This window comes from Cupressus sempervirens, chromosome 6 (assembly GCF_028749045.1).
Source record: "Cupressus sempervirens isolate cs-2001-9-10 chromosome 6, ASM2874904v1, whole genome shotgun sequence".
Classification (NCBI taxonomy): domain Eukaryota; kingdom Viridiplantae; phylum Streptophyta; class Pinopsida; order Cupressales; family Cupressaceae; genus Cupressus; species Cupressus sempervirens.
Window position 1 is genome coordinate 452,969,554 of NC_143123.1, and position 19,060 is coordinate 452,988,613.

The 19,060-nt window shown below is 36.9% G+C and overlaps 1 protein-coding gene across 1 annotated transcript in view; it reads right to left on the minus strand.

Moving 5' to 3' along the window:
- The window catches only part of LOC149553031 (haloacid dehalogenase-like hydrolase family protein), a 381,367-nt gene that overhangs the window by 229,755 nt on the left and 132,552 nt on the right, over nucleotides 1–19,060 (minus strand). Inside the window, exons 16-20 of the mRNA XM_089788543.1 lie at nucleotides 18,166–18,363; nucleotides 17,749–17,853; nucleotides 15,992–16,056; nucleotides 11,304–11,397; nucleotides 11,006–11,163 (exon numbers count right to left, since the gene is read on the minus strand). Coding sequence (XP_089644669.1) covers nucleotides 11,006–11,163; nucleotides 11,304–11,397; nucleotides 15,992–16,056; nucleotides 17,749–17,853; nucleotides 18,166–18,363 — 620 coding nt within the window. The remainder of the gene's footprint in view (nucleotides 1–11,005; nucleotides 11,164–11,303; nucleotides 11,398–15,991; nucleotides 16,057–17,748; nucleotides 17,854–18,165; nucleotides 18,364–19,060) is intronic.

The window sequence follows — 19,060 nt, forward strand, 5'->3', positions numbered from 1 at the left end:
CTCACAAAGAGCACAGTTGCCACCGCCGGAGCCTCAGCCACAGGTTCGGTTGGTCATTGATTGTGATGCAGTCGTCACTGTTTCGTCATCTTTTTTAGCAAAGGCCAAGTCAGTCTAGCCAGTATCGGAGGAGAACATGGAGCTCGCGCAGTCAGACCAACCAGAGATGATGGATAGAGCCAGTATATTTTTGAGGCAGCAGTTTCGACTCACTCCGGCCAAGCAAGGTCCGTCCATTTAGTCTCCTAGGCATTCAGGAACATCACCGGCAGTACCAGAGCCTCAACTTCAGGAGGAGGGAATGCCACATGCCGTGGTTGCACCAACAGCAGAGAAGGCGGCACCAGATGTGGGCATGGCTCCCGCTGATGAGGAGAACAGTGATGCGGAATGGTCATTGGAGGACTTCATCAAGGAGGATTATGGGTTGGATGAGGACAGGTGCCGGGATTACCTCAAGACTATGAAGTCTGCATTGAAGAAGGGACACGATGTGGCAATTTAGGCCCTGACTCGGCGGAGGGAGTGGCATTTGATCAGAGCATATATCCGTGGGATTTGTCCTCGACGATTTCAGACTTGTTTTGTAGACAGGGGTTGGCCGGCGGTGGAGATAGCTGAGATGTTGGCAGATTGGGCTACTGAGCTGGAGTTGGGACCCAGTGACACTCCTATGATGAAGCTGGCACATGAGATTGTGGGATTATACAAGGATGTTTACTATGGTCATCGGCGTGCGGAGGCGGACAGGGTTACAGCAGAGAGATCATTGGCAATTGAGAGTGAGGCTAGACAGAAGCTAGCCGCCGACTTGGCCGACCAGCAGGCAGCATGGGCCGCAGAGCGGGCAGCACTACTGGCAAATATGGCAGCAACAGTGCAAGAGAGGGACATGGCTAGGCAAGGTACAGAGGCGGCGGTCCAAGATAAGGATACGGCTGAGGACAAGATGCAGTTAGCTAAGAGGCAGGCTATGGATGCGGCGCTTCTTCTAAAGGAGGCCGTCCGGGTTAATACTCTGATTCAGACAGATCTCCGCATCAGGACAGAGCAGGTGTATGAGTTACGTCGCCAGCAGCACACTTCTGGGACGCCCCCTTCTCTCTAGTATTTCTTCTATTGTCTATAAGTTGTCTCCTAATTTTGTTAGTCGTCAGGAGATGACTGTTTTTTTGGGAGGGATGGTGTCAGCTAACTGGATGGTTCCGGCGGTGTTTCTATAGCCGACGGATTGGCTGTCGTCAGTGTTTTGTATTTTGTAGCCGACGGGTAAATAGTTTGTAGCGGATGTAATGTTGTGGCTGACGGACTCCTTCGGGAAGGTTCAACGGTAGTATTTATATCCCGTCTAGGATCATTGTAAAGCATCAATCATCTACTATTACTCATCTTATGAAGCATAATGTATGTCTGGCATATGCGAATATAATTCTGCTATTCTGTTCCATTGTTTGTATGTATTTCTTTACCAGTACGGTAAACAATTGTTTCATTCTTTCCTTGCTTGGTGTTGTATATTTCTGCTACAATTTCATTATCATCTCGGAGCAATCGGAACTCTGCTATGAACTCCTTTTTGACCTCCGCCCATGTAGTCAATTTCTGAGGGTCGGCATCTAAAAACCAATCAATTACCACATCCCGTAGGGTTGCTGGGAACTATCTGACCCAATGTCCTCATCCATCATGCTATTTGCTGTCCATATGGTTTCGCATGTCTTGCAATGTCTGATTGGATCTGTTGTACCATCACCATTAAATTTCGATAATTTTTCTTTGGGACTTGCCATCGCTACTTTCTTTTGATTCTTAGGTACTTGTGTGCCTGCATTGTTCTAAGCACCCGCGCTATTCTAAGCACCTGCGTTGTTTTGCACAGTCGCATTGCTTCGAACAACCGTCCTGCTTCCAACAACCACATTGCCTAGTGAAAGGTCTTCTTTAAGTGAAGTTGTTTGATTCTCTGCCTGTATCCATTCATCCGGTGTATGGGAACGAAGAGTTCGCTCCAGCTCATGCTCCTTCGACACTTCGAGCTGTGTGAGTTGCTTCCCTTCCATTTGGATCTCTCCCCTCGGCGTATGCAGGTTAAGGAACTCCTCCCTTGTTTCTTCCACCAAATTTAATCGTTGTCAAGTCTCCTCCAGCAATTCCTCGGTACTCCTCGACCTACTAGGTGAGTGTACTCCCTCCGTCTGTGCCTCTTCACCCCCTTGGTGCCCATTGACAATCTGTTGAAGCTTTTGTCTGCACTCTGCCTACTATGCTAAAATTAAAATTTCTTGTGCTGTACGCATTTCATCCTTGTCTTTTACCTTGTTCCTATCCTTGTTAAGAAAATTCGGCATTAATCTTCATAGCATTCCTTCATTCTAGATTCATCTGGCAACAGCACCAAATGTTTACCATACAGGGTAAAAGAATACTTAACACATGTAGTATAGTAAGATATAACACAGAACAGATACTTTATTCATATATGCAATATGTACTCAATGCTTACAATCCGAATACAATGATTACAAGGATGATCCAAAGTCCATTTCGGACGGTGTACATATACCTTTCCGAAGGGATGACTCAAGCGTCACGCGCCCATTTGGATACTATTCTACCCGTCAGCCACACTATAGATTTTACCGACAACAGAGACCAGCTTCAAATCACCCTCCTACAGTTGCCACTCTCTCGGGAGTTCCTACAGGTAGTCTTATCTGACTTAAAGGAGTAGTTAAAGGGTAGAAAATGATTTGTATAGTGGATACAGGGGCAACACACAACTTCATTAGCACTACTTTAGCTGCAAAATGGAAGTTGCAGGTGATTGCCATCCCACATTTTGATGTTAAGGTTGCTAGATGAGATCTTAATTTCTTTGGGAAGGTTTCTTAGCTTGAAGTTCGGCTATGTAGTTACACTCTTACTCAGATTTTTATGTGATTTAGGTGGGATGGATGCCATTTTGGATCTGTAGTGGCTCCAGACTCTTGGTATATACACCATTGATCATGATCAGAAACAACTTGAGTTTGTGCAAGGAGGTTGGCAGGTCACTCTCAAAGCTATGATTGATTGGGGTCCTAGGATCATTTCAGCTCATAGGATGGAATCCATTTTGAGACATGAGGATACAAAGTGGGTAGCACATTGTTTTATCTCCACTAAGTTTGTTTCAGATTTAGGACAGCAGTATCACATCAATATTCAACAATTTTAGACAAGCACAAAGGATTCTTTGGTGACATCCCTCCTAGTATACCTCCTAACCATGGATTTGAGCATGTGATAGAACTAGAAGAGGGTGCAAAGCCAGTAGTTACAACAACGTGTCATCACCCGAGGCACTATATTGAAGAGATAGCGAGGACCATTTGAGAGTTTCTCGACATGGGGCACATTAGACTGAGCTCAAGCCCGTTTGCTTCATCCATGGTTTCAGTCAAGAAGGAGGATGGAACTCTATGATTGTGCATTAACTACAGAGCCTCGAATAAGAGGACTATTAAAAACAAGTATCCTATACCCCATATTGATGAGTGGTTGGATGAATTACATGGGGCTGTTTACTTTTCGAAGATTGATCTCTGATCAACAGTACCATCAGATTAAGGTCCATGAGGATGATGTTGGAGATATTGGCTAAAGGTGGGTTGAAGTGATGGTAAAATTATGATATTGTGCGATATTAATATTGATATCGAATCACAATTTGTTTTGAATCAGTTAAATAAAACAAAATCATGTCATATTTGACCCCATTTGAGGGCATTACGTGTGCTTCAAATTATATTTATGTATGCACAAGTACCACTGACATGTGTTGAGCAGTTGTCGGTACAACTTATTGACTTCACCTGGCTGCACTGGTCTTAGCATACCCTAACAAGGGTTATGAAAATATCATGTTGGCCAATTCCCACTATGCGTTACCAGTTGTACTCAATTGAGTACGATTTCTCATGTGATTATCAATGTTATACCTTGGATACCCTGATTGATAATGTTTTTGGAAACCCTGATCCCTTGTGATTGACAGTGAATTACATTTCAATGTTTATATAACTTGTGTTTTTGCATAAAATTTAATGAAGTTTATTTGGCGGCATTAATTGATAATTTAATATTTAAAAAGAAAATTGTGGCTAATTCATTTCTAATACATTATATAATCAGGTTAAAATGCATGGATTTGGAAATTAAAAGTATAATTTACTTTCTAAAGGGATAAAATGTGTGGGTTAAGAAAAATTAGTTCATTTTTGACATTTCATCATTGTTAGAGTTTTGAGGGCACGAAATCCCCTTTGTACATAAGATTTGAATTTTGGATTGAGCAACCAATTTTGAATGGATCTAGATGAAATTCGTTGCAGTAGGATAGGAAAGGGAAGGTGTTTGTGCTGCTCCATTGATTTGGAATCTTGTTTGGCATGCTGGGAGAATTCATAGTTTTAAATTCACATGTTTTATCACTTAGAGAACACTAGTTGAAAGAAGCTTGTATGGTTAAAATTTACATGTTTGACTGCCAATTAATTACCTTCCTAAGTATTGCAGCTGAATTACCCAACCTAAAGCACACACTTGTGAGTGAAAGTTAGTTGCCAAGTCTTGACTACAAGAAGTCCAAAGCAGATTGCCATGAAGACCATGTTTTATGATAAATTCCAATGGCATGAAGGAGATCACCAGGGTAATTTTTAAATAAAAATCCTTTTGAAAAAAAAAGTCATGTTGAAGTTTGCCTAGTTTGTGAAATAATTGCTAATCTGTTTTTTCAATTTCTAATTTAGTTTGATTTCTAATTTCATTTGCATGCACTCTTATTTTAGGCTTCATGACTGTTTGTTAGAGTTCTATGGTTGGTGAGGGGAATACAAACCCCATGAGTTAGCTATTAAGGCCATGGCTTCGGCCATATTTCAAAATATTGTTATTGGAAACTTATCGCTGGCAAAAACAAGATATCGGGAAATATCAAAGATAAGTTGAAACTTCTTGGGAAAATATCACGATCTTAAAATCTGTTTTTCCAATCCCGATGGAACCTTCTTTCTCCTCCTTTCCCTTTCTCTCCTCTCCAAATCTGTTTTTCCAATCAAAAAAATGTTTTTCTGGGTCATCCCTGCCTACAACAAGCATGTCGCCAATAAGCTTGTTATTTATCACAATAAAACAGAGAAATATCACCGATACTTTACCAAATTCGCTGAGATATGTTGAAACTTCTCTGCAATAACTTATCCAAGATAAGTTGACATTACATCTTGGGAGCCTTAAAATTTCACGACTTATCGCAGATATATCTGAGATATTTTGAATTATGGATTCAACCAATGAGGCAGTTCAAGATTTGTATGAATTGCATAACAATAATGTGAACACAAATGATGCATAATTGATTGGCAATGAACAAAAAAAACAGCAATATATTCATGATATTGCCTACTATTTGAACCCTAAGGTGTTTTCTATCTTCATTTAAAGTAGACGAGGAGGCTATGGAAGTACTCAACACATGTATGAAGAGAATGGTCATTGCTTTTTTGCCCCTATTTTATTGCAATTTGTTTTTCCTTAATATTTACCATACCATTTAACATGGTCTTCCTTCAACTTAAACACTTAAATTTTATCAAACAGTTTTCTAGCAATCTGGATACTTAGTTTTTTGATTGGTTCTCAATATGTTAATGTAATTGGTTTGATGCGGCGTTTGTTGTTGCGAAGGAACTCAATAAAGAAGCAATACACAGAAAATGCTAACACAATATATAAAAATGATTATCTTGCAAATGATAGAAGCATAGTAGGATAACAATACACACTTTCAGATTATTCGAATTCTAGTCTGATTTATGTTAACAGAAAACCCTTATTAATTTCATTCAGCAATGTTCATATTAGAAAATTTGCATACCACAAATGCTGTCCAGGTATGATAATGTTTGCTAAGTAACAAAGTCATCCTAAATGATGCAGGAGCATCTTGCATGGAAAAATTATTGAAAAAAAATAAAAATCCTGGAGGAGAGAGAAAGTGACGAAAATTAGAGGAGAAATAATAAAAAAATAAAAAAGGGGAAAAAGGAGAAAAGAAAGGAAAAAGAGGATTTCTATTTTCAAGGTGCATATGTGGCATAATAGAAAAAAATAAAAAAATAAATGGTTGTCATTCCATTTATCGAGGTGTGTGGGTAGAATTCTAGAAAGTTATGAATATTGTAGAAAGTTGTGGATATTGTAGAAGGTTATAGAAGTTGTAGAAGGTTGTGGAGGAATTCTAGAAGGTTGTGGATAAGTCATGCATTGGGTGGTAAGTTCCTATTTAAGCAAGGCATATGAGCATTTCTAATCAAGCTCAAGGGGAAGCTTGAGAAGTAGAAGCTCAAGGAGTAGCTTGAGAAGTGGAAGCTTGGAGAAGCTTGAGAAGTGGAAGCTCAAGGAGTAGCTTGGGAAGTGGAAGCTTGGAAAGCTTGGAAGGCTTCAAGGTGTGAAAGAGAAGGAGGAAGTGAAGAGTGAGTTTTCCTGAGTCTGTGGACAGAGCACCGAATGTGAGGCAGTTTACAGCAGGATTGTAGTAGAGTTGTGAGTGTGTAGACAGAGCGCCGAATGTGAGGCAGTTTACACTTGGATCTTGGTTAGGTTTGTGAGAAGAGCTAGTGGCTGCGGTTTAGAAACAAGGAGGTTGCTTGGTGGCTTGTGAGCATGAGTTGAGATCTTGGAGGTTTCTACCAGAGTGTGGATCTGGGCTAGCTTGGGTTTGGATTGGATCTTGAGAGATCTTGTTGCATTCTTTGTCATGAGTTGGTAAGGGTGGTGTGGCCCTTTGTCAGTGGTATCAGAGCGTACCTTCATCAGTGGTATCAGAGCGTACCTTCATCAGTGGTATCAAAGTCGTACTTCATCAGTGGTATCAGAGAGTACCTTCATCAGTGGTATCAGAGCCGTACTTCATCACTAAACTATCTCTATATGCCACTTCCCCTCTGTATTTGACCCTGTACAGCTCAATGTTCAGCATGTATAGCATCTTGAAGTGGTTGGAAGGGTATAAAGGAACCTGCTGGTGAATATGAGACTAAAATGTCTCCCTTTATAGCTGTCTCAGATCAGTATAGACTCTTCCAAGTGATTGCAAACTGACATCACCCTCCTGTAAGTGATTTTCAGAGAGTATGACCTATCAAATTGGTACGGCCAACATTTTCCAATATTAACTAAAATATATTTAGCCAGCTTATTGAAAGGGTTATCAAGCTAAACCAGTTCAAACAACTTCAATGCCAGCCCAAATCGATCACCTCCCAACCATTAAGTTTTCATAAAATGGAGCAACAGATGTTTTGCATAATCAGATTATTAGCTTTGAGCCCAAGCAATTCACAAATCCTCCTGACTGTATCTTTCAACAGCAAAAAGAATGCCAGTATAGAGGGTCTTCATCCTCCAAGCCCAAAAAATACCAATCATCCAGACAATTTCATATAATTTCCAAGCATGCTAAAAGAGAGCACTTCGATCTATTTTCTAACACTTTCTAAGAGTTCATCCACTAACCTTGTCAATGTGGGATAAATAAAATCACTATTTTGTCCTTTCCTATTTTTTTTTTATTTTTTTTGCCCCTATTTTCTTGTGTCTATTTTTTCACCCCTATTTTATTGCAATTGTTTTTTCCTTAATATTTTACGTACCATTTAACATGGTTTTCCTTCAACTTAAGTCCCCAAACACCTTTTTATGCCTCCAATGTATTATAAAATAAAGGGGACCCATTAATTTAAATATTCCACAAATTATAGACAATGCATTAATACTGTTATTAAATTTAACTTTATAAAATAACTTTATTACTGCACAATAAATTATATCAATGATAAAAAAACTTCTTGTCCATTTTATTCAAGTCTGCTCAAACTTAACACATAATAAATAAATAAATTTGATCAGTAAGAGGCCGAAGCCAAGGCTAATTATTATTGTTTGATGTGATTAATTATTACGATTATTAGTTAAGCTCGAGTAGATTCGAACCCAAGACCTCCCAAATAAGAGGCTCACAATTTACCGTTGTGTTGTAGGCTCTTGCCTAACACATAATAATAATTAATCTCAATAAAGAATAATAATTAATCAAGGCTTTGGCACATTACCTATCAAAAAATAACTTCTTGTCCATTTTAAACAATTACGATTGACACATTACTGCCACTGCATACCTAGTCACACCCAAAATGACATACAATAAATAGTAAGGATGCCCAAAACAGCCTCAAATGGCCTCAAATTGAATTGCAACCAAAACTAGGCCAATGGCTTCTAAGTCACTTTTATATCATAGTTAGCCTATGGGACTATGGGGAAATAGGCTAACGAAAACATCTTGATTTAAACACTAGAAAGGGGACATTACATTTTGAGTGATGTCATTTTTTAAAATTGCATATAATTTTAAGAGGGATTCTAATTTGCAAAGATCTTAAAGTTTTGATTCCCTTCAACCATTGTTCTCAGCCCCACAAGATAACTACACGCATATGGCATGACCCCATTGGTCCATATGTCATAACAAGACCCAATCATATTGTAAAACCGCTAAAAAGGTTTGTTCAAACTTGAACCAGTTAACAAATATTTAAAATGTTGTTTTGAGATGATTGCATGTTTAACCTACATTATTGGATGTGTCCTAGGGCACTTTGCATCAGATGCAGATGCATGTACCAGTGTGCTTGGATGCAGGCTGAGGGGAATGAATCCCATGGCTGTGCACATTATCATTTGCTAATGGTATTTTCACATATCCAGAACATAATAATTATATTTGCCCGTTGTACTTAGCATATTGTCATGTCCCCTTCTCAGCACTAGTGCTTTGGGCGCCAGGTTAATCTATCTCCACATCCAGATAGATTAACAGCATTATCTAATAGGATGCCTACCAGTCACAATGGAGGTTTAATTTTATATACTTCAAAACTTTATTAAAATGTGCAGAATAAAGTCACTTTATGTTATTAAGTTAATTACTTTATAAAGAGGCTTTAAGTGTCTACAGGACGAAAATGGTGTTTTTATCCCACATTCCTTGCTCCTTGTGTTTTCCCTCACTTCGAGGTTATAAAAGGAGAGCTTGTATTGGGATTGGAACACACACGAAGTTGATGAAACCAATGCACTCCACATTCTGGTTGCTTAAATGTGACTGGTTAGAACTTTGAGGACGAAACCCCTCGAAGTCTTGAATTCTGGAATAGATTGGACGTCACCCCAATCTTTCTTCTCTTCAAAGTTAGAAACTCAACACAGGCAGAATCGGCAAGGTGATTTTAGGGATTGCAGCTGGGTCATTTCATGGACCAGACAGTTGGATTATCAGAACTGGGTATGTGATAAGTCTTCTTTATGATCTACATTTGGGAATATCAGTAACATAGCCGTAGTCTCAGTTCTGGAGGGAAGTCGTGGTTTTTTTTAGCAGCAATTAGCAGTGGTCGAGGTGAACTGTGGTGCAGTTCCGACTAAGAGGCCGAGATTGCTATAGAGGACACACAGCAGAAGTTACGGCAGCATCAAGAAATCTTCAGAACGCGGGTTGTTAGAGCATGTGGATTGGTCGACATTGGTTTAGGACAAGCAGCATTCTTCCAGCCATCCAGATGTAACTGGTGCAGAGACTTATTCGGTGTTAGGAAAGAGCAATACCTCTTTTCCTCAGCCCACGGCAACAAGGTGGAGTCGTCACTGTGCGAGTTGGAGAACGGCACATAATCATTGCAAGGACAGTAGAAACCAACGTTGAAGTGGCTGACTAAACATTTAACGTGATACAACTCCACTGAAGGTTCGAAAATTCCATTTCCAACTCGGCATCAAGGAATACAGGTCTGTACTCATTTTATTTCATTGTAAATTTTCTTGCTGTTGTTAATCTCATATATTCTCTGCATTAAATCTGAGACATTCAATCTCTACCATAGTAGAAGTTGGGGCATTATACACTGTCGGGATTATTACTTGGTAGAAATCTGGGCGGGGATTAATATTGTTTCTTCATGCATTTGGAGAATACAAAATGTTTACACAGTTGCTGATGGAAAAAGAAAATATTAAGTTGCATGGTAAGTTTTGGTGCAAGATCTTAACTCGTTCATAGTGATAGTAGATACTTTTGAGAAGTTTGCTTCCAATAATATCAGAATACATTAAGGTTGCTTAGAACTGTTTGACGAAATTCCCCCATAGCCATACTGTCAGCACCTTGCTTTAATTTTAGCATCAGTTTATTAAACATATACTACCCTGCAAATCGTCTACAATTTGCGCTTGTAAATTGACCAAATTGTTTTGAAGATAGCCTAGTGATTATGCTGAAGCATGGTAATATGTAGGGAAAAATCAGCACTGGGCGTCAAGGGCTCTATTTTCAGATGAAAAGGGTGTGAGAGAAGGAAGCCTCTGAATGAATTTAGCAAGCAGATCCAGAATGCTAATTTATTTGCCACAAAGGGCAATATATTTATCTTGGCAGTTGTACAATTCTGGGCAATTTTGTAAAAATCATATGTTTTAATTTATTATACATGATTTTAATTCAGTAATTTATTTTGTCTTTTTAAAGTTCACAAGAAATTATAATATTTTGTATTTTATGTTTTACATAAGTCTAGTATTTGTTTTTTTTTTTTAAATTTAATAATTATATTTCGAACTATCAATTGATATTTAATAATTATCTTTGACATTTGACATTGATCAATAAATAAAGTATCATACCATTAAATGATTTAGTTTTACAATTCTATGTATCTCTTTTAAAAAATATTGTGTACATGTACCCAAATGCATCCAAGACCCCTAAACAAATTTCCACACATCTGTGTACCAGGTTCTGGTACCCACATAAGAACTGGAAGCTTTAGCCTTTAAATGTTGTCATATATTTCTATGGGTTATCTCTAAAATGCGATAGTTTTAAAAGGGAAAAAAGACAAAACCATACTTTGAACCATTTAAATTCCGTTCATAGCCATCCCCACTGAAAGCTCTTGTTACTCCATCCACAGTATTATGCTTCCAAATTTGATGCTGCCCAGCCATCGCTATGTAGACAATTCCAGAAGAAGAATCAACACAAACATCCCAAGGAGAGTTGAGAACCTGTTGAATCTCAAAATTATAATTAGAACTTCAGCACAGAAATACAGCATAGATTACACTATCTTAATATATAAAATTACAGATTGCTCAAGATATCCTAAATTACTGATTAAAATGTCTCTAAAATTTCTAGTGCATGCCTGAGCCATTCCTTTTCTTCCTCCTTTATAGTCAAAACCTTTCACTCCATTTCCAGCAAGAGTACTAACAGTCTCACTAAAAAAATTAATCTCCCTGCAGCCAAGGCAATTTGAAGCACATATGTTAGGATGTACCTAATTTACCAAAGTTTATATTGAATGGAACATATAAAATTAGAAAAGACAAGGGCATGTATGTTAGTTGAGAATTAGGGATCAAGATGCTGAAAAAACACATACCCATTAAATGTTGATCTTTAGATAAACTAAAGGAAGCTTTCAACCTATTGAATTTCTTAAGGATTGAGGAATTTTTCTATGACATCTTGAACCCATTTATCATAATAAAGATGGAAGCTGACATGTTTGGATGGATGCCTTGAATTTAACTAGAACTAAACTAAAGAAACATACTTTATTAGAAGCATGTGGCCTTAAACGCTACTTGTATCAGTACTTAACAACCATGGTTCAATAGCCAAAGTTAAGTGTTATTAAAAACAATCACTTGTCTTTTTGAGTATGCAAAAGAGATAATTATATAGAAACTTGAGATTTTTATGAAATTATACATTATTATAGACATAAATTAAGCGTAATAAACCTAACTAAGCGAAACAGATGTCGCACATAAAGTAGAAAATCCATTGTCCCCCATGACTGGATATCCAGTAGAAAATGAAAGCCTAGAAAGGGAAACTAAAGGCATGCATCAATTTAACTTGATGTAGAGAAAATTATGAAAAAATTACAATAGAACATTTTAAGAAAATCAAAATAACTAGTTCAGAAGCAATATGAAATCTGCAGATAAAAAAACTGAAAGATGTTCATATCTGTACCAGTACAACTGTTTATGTAGATTTAAGGGCATATTTGTTCAAGAAATTGGAGATTACCATTTTGTGAATTCATACATGCTTCAACTGCTGGGAAATGTCAAAAAGAGCTAACAGAGGCAAGCTACTGCCTCTATAGAAACATTTTAAGAGGCTAGCTAAAATAGGGACTGTAATAAATCAGGTGAACTGGAGATATGCAGCAGAACCTGCAAAGGCACATATGAATGTTAACTTGAGAGCTGATAAAATTACTACAATACGGTGGTTTCCATGATCTTTAATCAGTCATGGATGATGCAAAATATTGAGCTATTTGAAAGAGCTTCTGCTTCACACCTACAGCATGTACAGCTGCAAGAATCACTAAATGTTGTCCATCCAGTCTTGTTCATGCTTTGAACTGTATAATTTGTTAACCTTTATAACTACTCAAACAAAATTATGAGTAAAACAATGCCATTATATATCGATTGTATGATTTTTTATACCTATATGTTTTCTTTTGGTTTTGAGACATATTTTAAGCGACTAGTTCAGTCATTTCTCTTTTGCAAGTCAAATCTGAGCCCTTGCTCATAGTAGTTGTCAATGTTGTCTTCATCTATTTTAGCCAACACCTATGTAGGGCTTAAGAAGATGATTCTCAAGCACACTGGATAAGGTAAACAGGTCAGCTGAGATACATAAGGCAGTGCAATGGAAGGCCAAAAAACTGATCAATAGATCTTGTAAGGCATGTTTTATTAAAACAAAGGATACTAAGGGAAAATTAAGGCCAGAGAGGCAATCAGGCCATCCAAAGAGCCCCAGAAAAAGGGAGTAATATCAGAGGTCATAGCATGCAAAAAGGGCTCCAAGAAGCTTGGGTGCACCCAATAGAGGCCTAGTGACATGATGCAAGACAAAATCACTCTCAAAGCATAAAAAATCCATGCACTTGTCAATGTTAATGAATAAAAATATCACTTAAGAGACTGAAAACACACATTTTTACAATAGTGGCAAAACCAATATCATATTAGGACAAAAAAAATCTTTACAAGGAAAAGGCCAATGCAGAATTAGAATGAAAAAATGCAGGTTTGACACTTTGAATTGGAGTACCAAGAAGAAAGGGGTAATCTCCCCCCTTCTGGTTGGGAATTCGGGACAATTACCTGTTTCAACTCCTTCATCAAAGAATTGGGATGAAAAACCCAAGTAGAATTCATTCACCAATTATCTGTTGCTCTCTCTACTAGAAGACTATGCAGTAAAGACAAGTATGTGTAAAACAACAGTAAGCAAGATCACTAGCTACCTCTGGTATATGCAATTACATATGCTTAAGTGAATTAATGTGATTTCACTAAGTACAATGACCATTCAATTAATTGTAAATATGGGACAGGATGCTATGGTTTATAATAATGATATGTCTGATGTCCCTGATTGTCTTTATGAATATGTAAATATATGCAATTCCATTTACGGTGATATAATTTCTATTTATAATTTAAATGTCTTTATGGTTATGTAAGTATATTTAATATTGCTTACATCAAGGTTGCTGTAGTCTAAGGTATGAGACTCACATTTATGCAATTTTCCCGACTACAGCTTATAGAGATGGCATTGCTGGTCTGCTTTGAATTGAAGAATATATGCAATAAGGAGGTTCCTTTCCTTAATTTGTTCCTTAGTTGTAAGTAACCTGATTTCTCAAGGCTTGAGTGCTCCCCTAAAACATCCAAATAGGCAAAAGGTATAATAGGAAATGATCAACAACTTGCCTAATGCTGCTCCTTCCTATGTTCTTTTCTGGTTAGACCAAAAGTGCCCTAAGGACCATGGACATTCACCCTATGACTTGAATGTTACTTTTCCATTTTCTAAGCATGTCAAAAAGTGCAAATGCGTTTCCAAGAGCAGCCATGGAGAGGTGGCTGTCAGGTTTTTTAATTATTTAGAATAAAAAGGGTAAGTTCTTGAGGACACTCGTGATTTTTATTGCATGTGTCAACTCAAGAATAGACTTAAAGATGACCCCCATGTCTTGAGAACATCCATGAAATTTCCATTGTCTACTTGTCAAATGAAAAATAGATTTAAAAGTACAAGTGTTTCTGGGCATGCCAATGGTGTTGGTGGGGGAGTTTGCACACCACCAACACAAAATAAAATATACCAAGTATATTCTATCCTCTTGTTAAATCTCAAATGCACTAAAGGCATAACAAGACACTTGGCTGCCCACTCCACCTGATTATGCCTAATCAACCTCTCCACTTGGCTTCTCCTAGCCTACATCCAAACGAAATGCTTGGAAAGATTCCAACCGTGTTTCGAGGCACAAGAGTGGCCAGTAATTGAGACGCCAGAAATACTGGCAGACTGGGCTACCAAACTAGAGTTGGGACCAAGAAGCTGCAAGATGGAGAGGCTTGCCTGTGAGATAGTAGAGGCGTATATAGGCGCCTACTATGCTCAACAACGTGCAAAAGCCAATAGAGCAGCAGCTGAGAGGTCCATAGAGGTCAAGGCAAAGTCTCGAGAGGAGTTAGCCAATCAGTTGGCTAAGCAGCAGGCGGATTGGGTAACAGAGTGAGCAGTGCTCTTACAGGATAATGAAAGGGCCAAAAAGGAGTTAGCGGAGGCCAAAGCTGAAGTGATGGCGAGTAGGGCAGCCTATGCACAGAAGGAAGAACAGGCTATGGAGACGACACTTTTGCTGAAGGAATTTGTGGAGGTCAATTTGAGGACACAAAAAGATTTATGCATCCGCACTGACCAAGTCTATGAGCTACAGAGGATAGTGGACACTTCAAGGATGCACCCTCCTCCCTCTTAGTCTATGTTTTTGGTGTACTTAGTAGTTGTCTCCAATTTTGTAAGTCGTCGGTAGACAACCTTTTCTTTTGGGAGGTGATGATGTTGTCGGGAAAATGGGTAGTTAGACAGTTGGTCTACCCAAGGGAGTTACACGAGTGCAATGGTTCGTCTCAGACACTATATGTATGCATTATTCCTTTTAAACGGGACATGGTTGTACGGAATACGTTTGTGTATGGTAACCAAGCAATGAATATAATACTCTTGTGTTCTCTTTACATTCTGTGTTAAATATTTTATTTCCAGTATGCAATTAATCTCTGTTACCCCATGAGAGTAAACATATGGCATCCAGTTTGAGAGTGTTTTTTGAATACCTCAAGTTATTTCAATGCTGCATTTTCTGGGTGTGTTTGAAATAAATATGTAATGTTATTTGATGATTTGGATCACTCTTGCATTTGAGGAAATTTTATTATCAGATCTGAAATTTAAAAATGGGATTCTTAGTTACATGTGTTTATAAATATTGTCATATATCTGGGTTGTTTATTTGGTGCAAGTTAGCTTATCATCTGTGCCTTATTTGTCATCTCAAAACCATTGCAAAACACATTAAAAAAAGGCAAAATAGGGCAGCATATGACAGTGTATCAGAGCAACATATCCTGCCATCCTGGGGCACAGAGAATGACAGAACAGTGATAAGTATACAAGCATCCAAAACTTGTATGACAGAATAATGGTTCAACCTTAACTTTGTGCTATAAGTGTACGGTTGATTAAATTAAACCCTAAATATAGAAAACATAATCTTTGTGAAATATATTCAAAATATTTCACTCTTATCTTCGAGCCTTAATGAAAGAAAAGCTCACAAATGGTATACTTATCACACAAAGTTAATGATAAATAGATCCAAAAATTTGACTGCTTAGTGATGCACTAGTTATTGATTGTAAACCACCATTTTAAGAAGAAATGGATTGCTTCTCCTGTTAAAATAAATAAGCAGAATTTGAGATACATATATACCTAAAAGCATGGTTTTCTGTATCTGCAACATACAATGTATTTTTCTTGGGATCATATGCTAAGCCCTGCAAACATAAAAATCCAATTCACAATTAAATACATTTAAAATTGTTTAAGAGAATTGTAAAAACATATCCTAGTAACAATAATATAATGACCACTTGCAACTTATTCATTTATAGAAAATAAATGAATTGTTTATATCTATCTATCTATCTATATATAGAGAGAGAGAGAGATGCATAAATATGTGAGTGTAAATTGGAGGCTTATTTTCAATTGTTTTGGCATTGGTAATTGACTCGGCATGGCATCTTATATCCTAGCAAGCATTCCTTTGGGCATGAGATTGCTGCCTGAATGCAGGTGAGATATTAGCATTGCAGATCATGGAGGTTTCATATTTTACACTAATGTTATAATATATATTTGTTTGGCTTAAACAAAAGGTTTAATGGTGTGTACGGTGTGGCTTGCTAGCTGCTAACATCTATAGTGATAGCTTTATCTTCATTGGCGCAGAAATCTATAGTCTGGCATGATCTCCTAACTCTGTTAGCACGTATGCCATGAATCTTACCTTCTAGATGGGGTTTTATTCAGCCCTATACTCAATATATAGATGCTGGTTGCTATGCCTTGAAATGTTATAATTTCATGATCAAAATATTACATTCTTATAAGCAGAGTTTGACCCCAAAAAAGTCCGATTTAATGATTATTCTCTGTTTCTGTCCAAACTCAGACTTCATATCTCACTCGTTCAATGGAAATATCTTTTCACATTTTTGTGTTGTCATGAAATACATATTGAATGACCAAACAATCCGAAACATTAAACTCTAGAAATAAGTGCTCTACCTTTCATATAGTATGCAAACTACTTGTTAATTGGCATGGTAAAGAATTCCATCAGTTAGTGTGCCAACTGTTAGACAAAATACCTTCAAAGCTGAGTGGATGAAATAAATGCCAAAAATTGGGTTGCAATTCGTTTAGCATATTACATATTTTTCCACTTTCATTACAATAAAATTAAGTGATCCCAATATTGTTGCATTTGTATTTTGACATTGGCTGTATAGGATTTATTAATTAGTTAAATCATCTTCAGTGGTGTCATATGGTTTATATGTTGGAATGTTCTTTAATCAAGACGCTGCAGATGAAAATGTTTAGCTGTCTTTCACATTCACTAAGAGTTGTAGACCGAATTTGCAATCCTATTATTTTCACAAACTTTACAAATTTATGCTTTCCCCCTATAGCGTCTTTCCTAATTGGAAACTCTGTTATGTGTATGTTTTAAAATATTTCCCTATCTCACAATTGTTTTCAATGGAAGATTGTCACAATCCAACTATTTTGTTAATTGTAAATAATGAACCTTTCTAGAGTGTAGTAATACAATTTTTTATGTTTTGGTTTACTCCACTGTAGTTTTCAAAGCTCAATTCATCACCACCCAAAATAATCCCTTATTTTAACACGGCAATTAGTTTGTGATGGGTGCATAGTAATTTTCTTTGCGTGTGTCTGTGCTTCTCCTACGGAAGATGTACAGCACACGTAGAAAGGCAGCAAGATGATATATATGTACAAACATTTAAGCTACTGAAAAATCTAACAAATATGATAAATGCATTTCTCTGTACTATCATATTAAAATCATTTTTAGTTTTATCCAGAGACTGTGCATAGAAAAGTTTTATAGTATTTTAGAAAGGTAAAGAGGCTACATTTCTCTGATAACTTACTTGAGGACGGTTGAAAGTCGCATATTCAAATGAACCATCCCTTAGAACCTCTTCTTCATTACCTCCAACTTGCATAATAAAATTCCCCTCCAAATCAGTCACGACCTTGAGTGTCCATCAAAGAAAGATGTCATCTTTCCATTATAATAGGCTTTCCAACAAACCATTAACTTCTTACAAATTTCTTTTTCATTTGAAGTTTAATCTTGAACTAAATTTTGAATTACTCAAACCCTAGTATGATAAAACCCAATGTATTTAAGTGAAGAACCCTAAACTAGAAATCATATGTGAACATGAAGATTGAATCCTTTTCTTAAGATTCTTCCATAGACATTTCTTAAAAATCCTTTAAGCAAAGAAAAAAACTCTTTTCAATATTATGTGTGTAAAGTTAGACGAATGCAAGGAACGAACAATGCGATGGTTATTGCTGTCTGATATAAACAATCGATTATTAGTGATATCTGCTGCCAATTTTCCAGGAAATTTTAAAGGTGACATCAGAAGTCGAGTATCCTTGTTCTTCTCTAAGACTTCCGGGATTGGCCGGTCATCTAGAAGTTTCTTTTCACCATAAAATTGAAGAGCAGCCTCCATCAGGTCATCTAGATCCTAAAACAAAGGTTAAAAAAATGTTTAAACTGTAAGAATAACATATATAAGAACCAAAATCACAACTTTTCATTTCATTATAGTATTACAATTAAATAATAACAATAACTGAAAAGAAAATATATAAAAACTTGAACTCAACTAAGAGTTAACCAGCAAATGTGTCATTTACCATTTCATGTTACCCTACATATCTTTGAATATAACCATTTATTAAGATCCTTCAAAACATGAAATCTCTTGATGTAACATGATGGATTACAATATACAAGATACAATAAAGCCACATTTTTTAAGTCAAAGTAAAATGCGGTGTATATAAGGTACCGACTTTTGGAAACAACAAAAAAGGTGTAGTTCCTAGTTTAGTAGATGCTTGATCCCAAAATGTTGCAGTTACTACTGTCATGAAAACAGAACCTTCTTTCTAATTAACTATAAGTATTCTATTAAATTATTATAACCTGCTGTATTTTTATAAGAATGTTGTTTTACATTTTCTTGTAGCATGCAATATTTTGTCTCTTTTAGGGTTTTGAGTTCCTCTTTTGTTACAACATGCTAGTGTTATTGCAATGTTCTTTCTTTGCACTTGATCAAATGGTTAATCCATTAGACTATTTCCAAGTCCCAATAGGCTATGTTGTCTGGAATAAGGGATTTTGTGTTCCGGTTCAGTTTGTATAGGAGTTTCCAA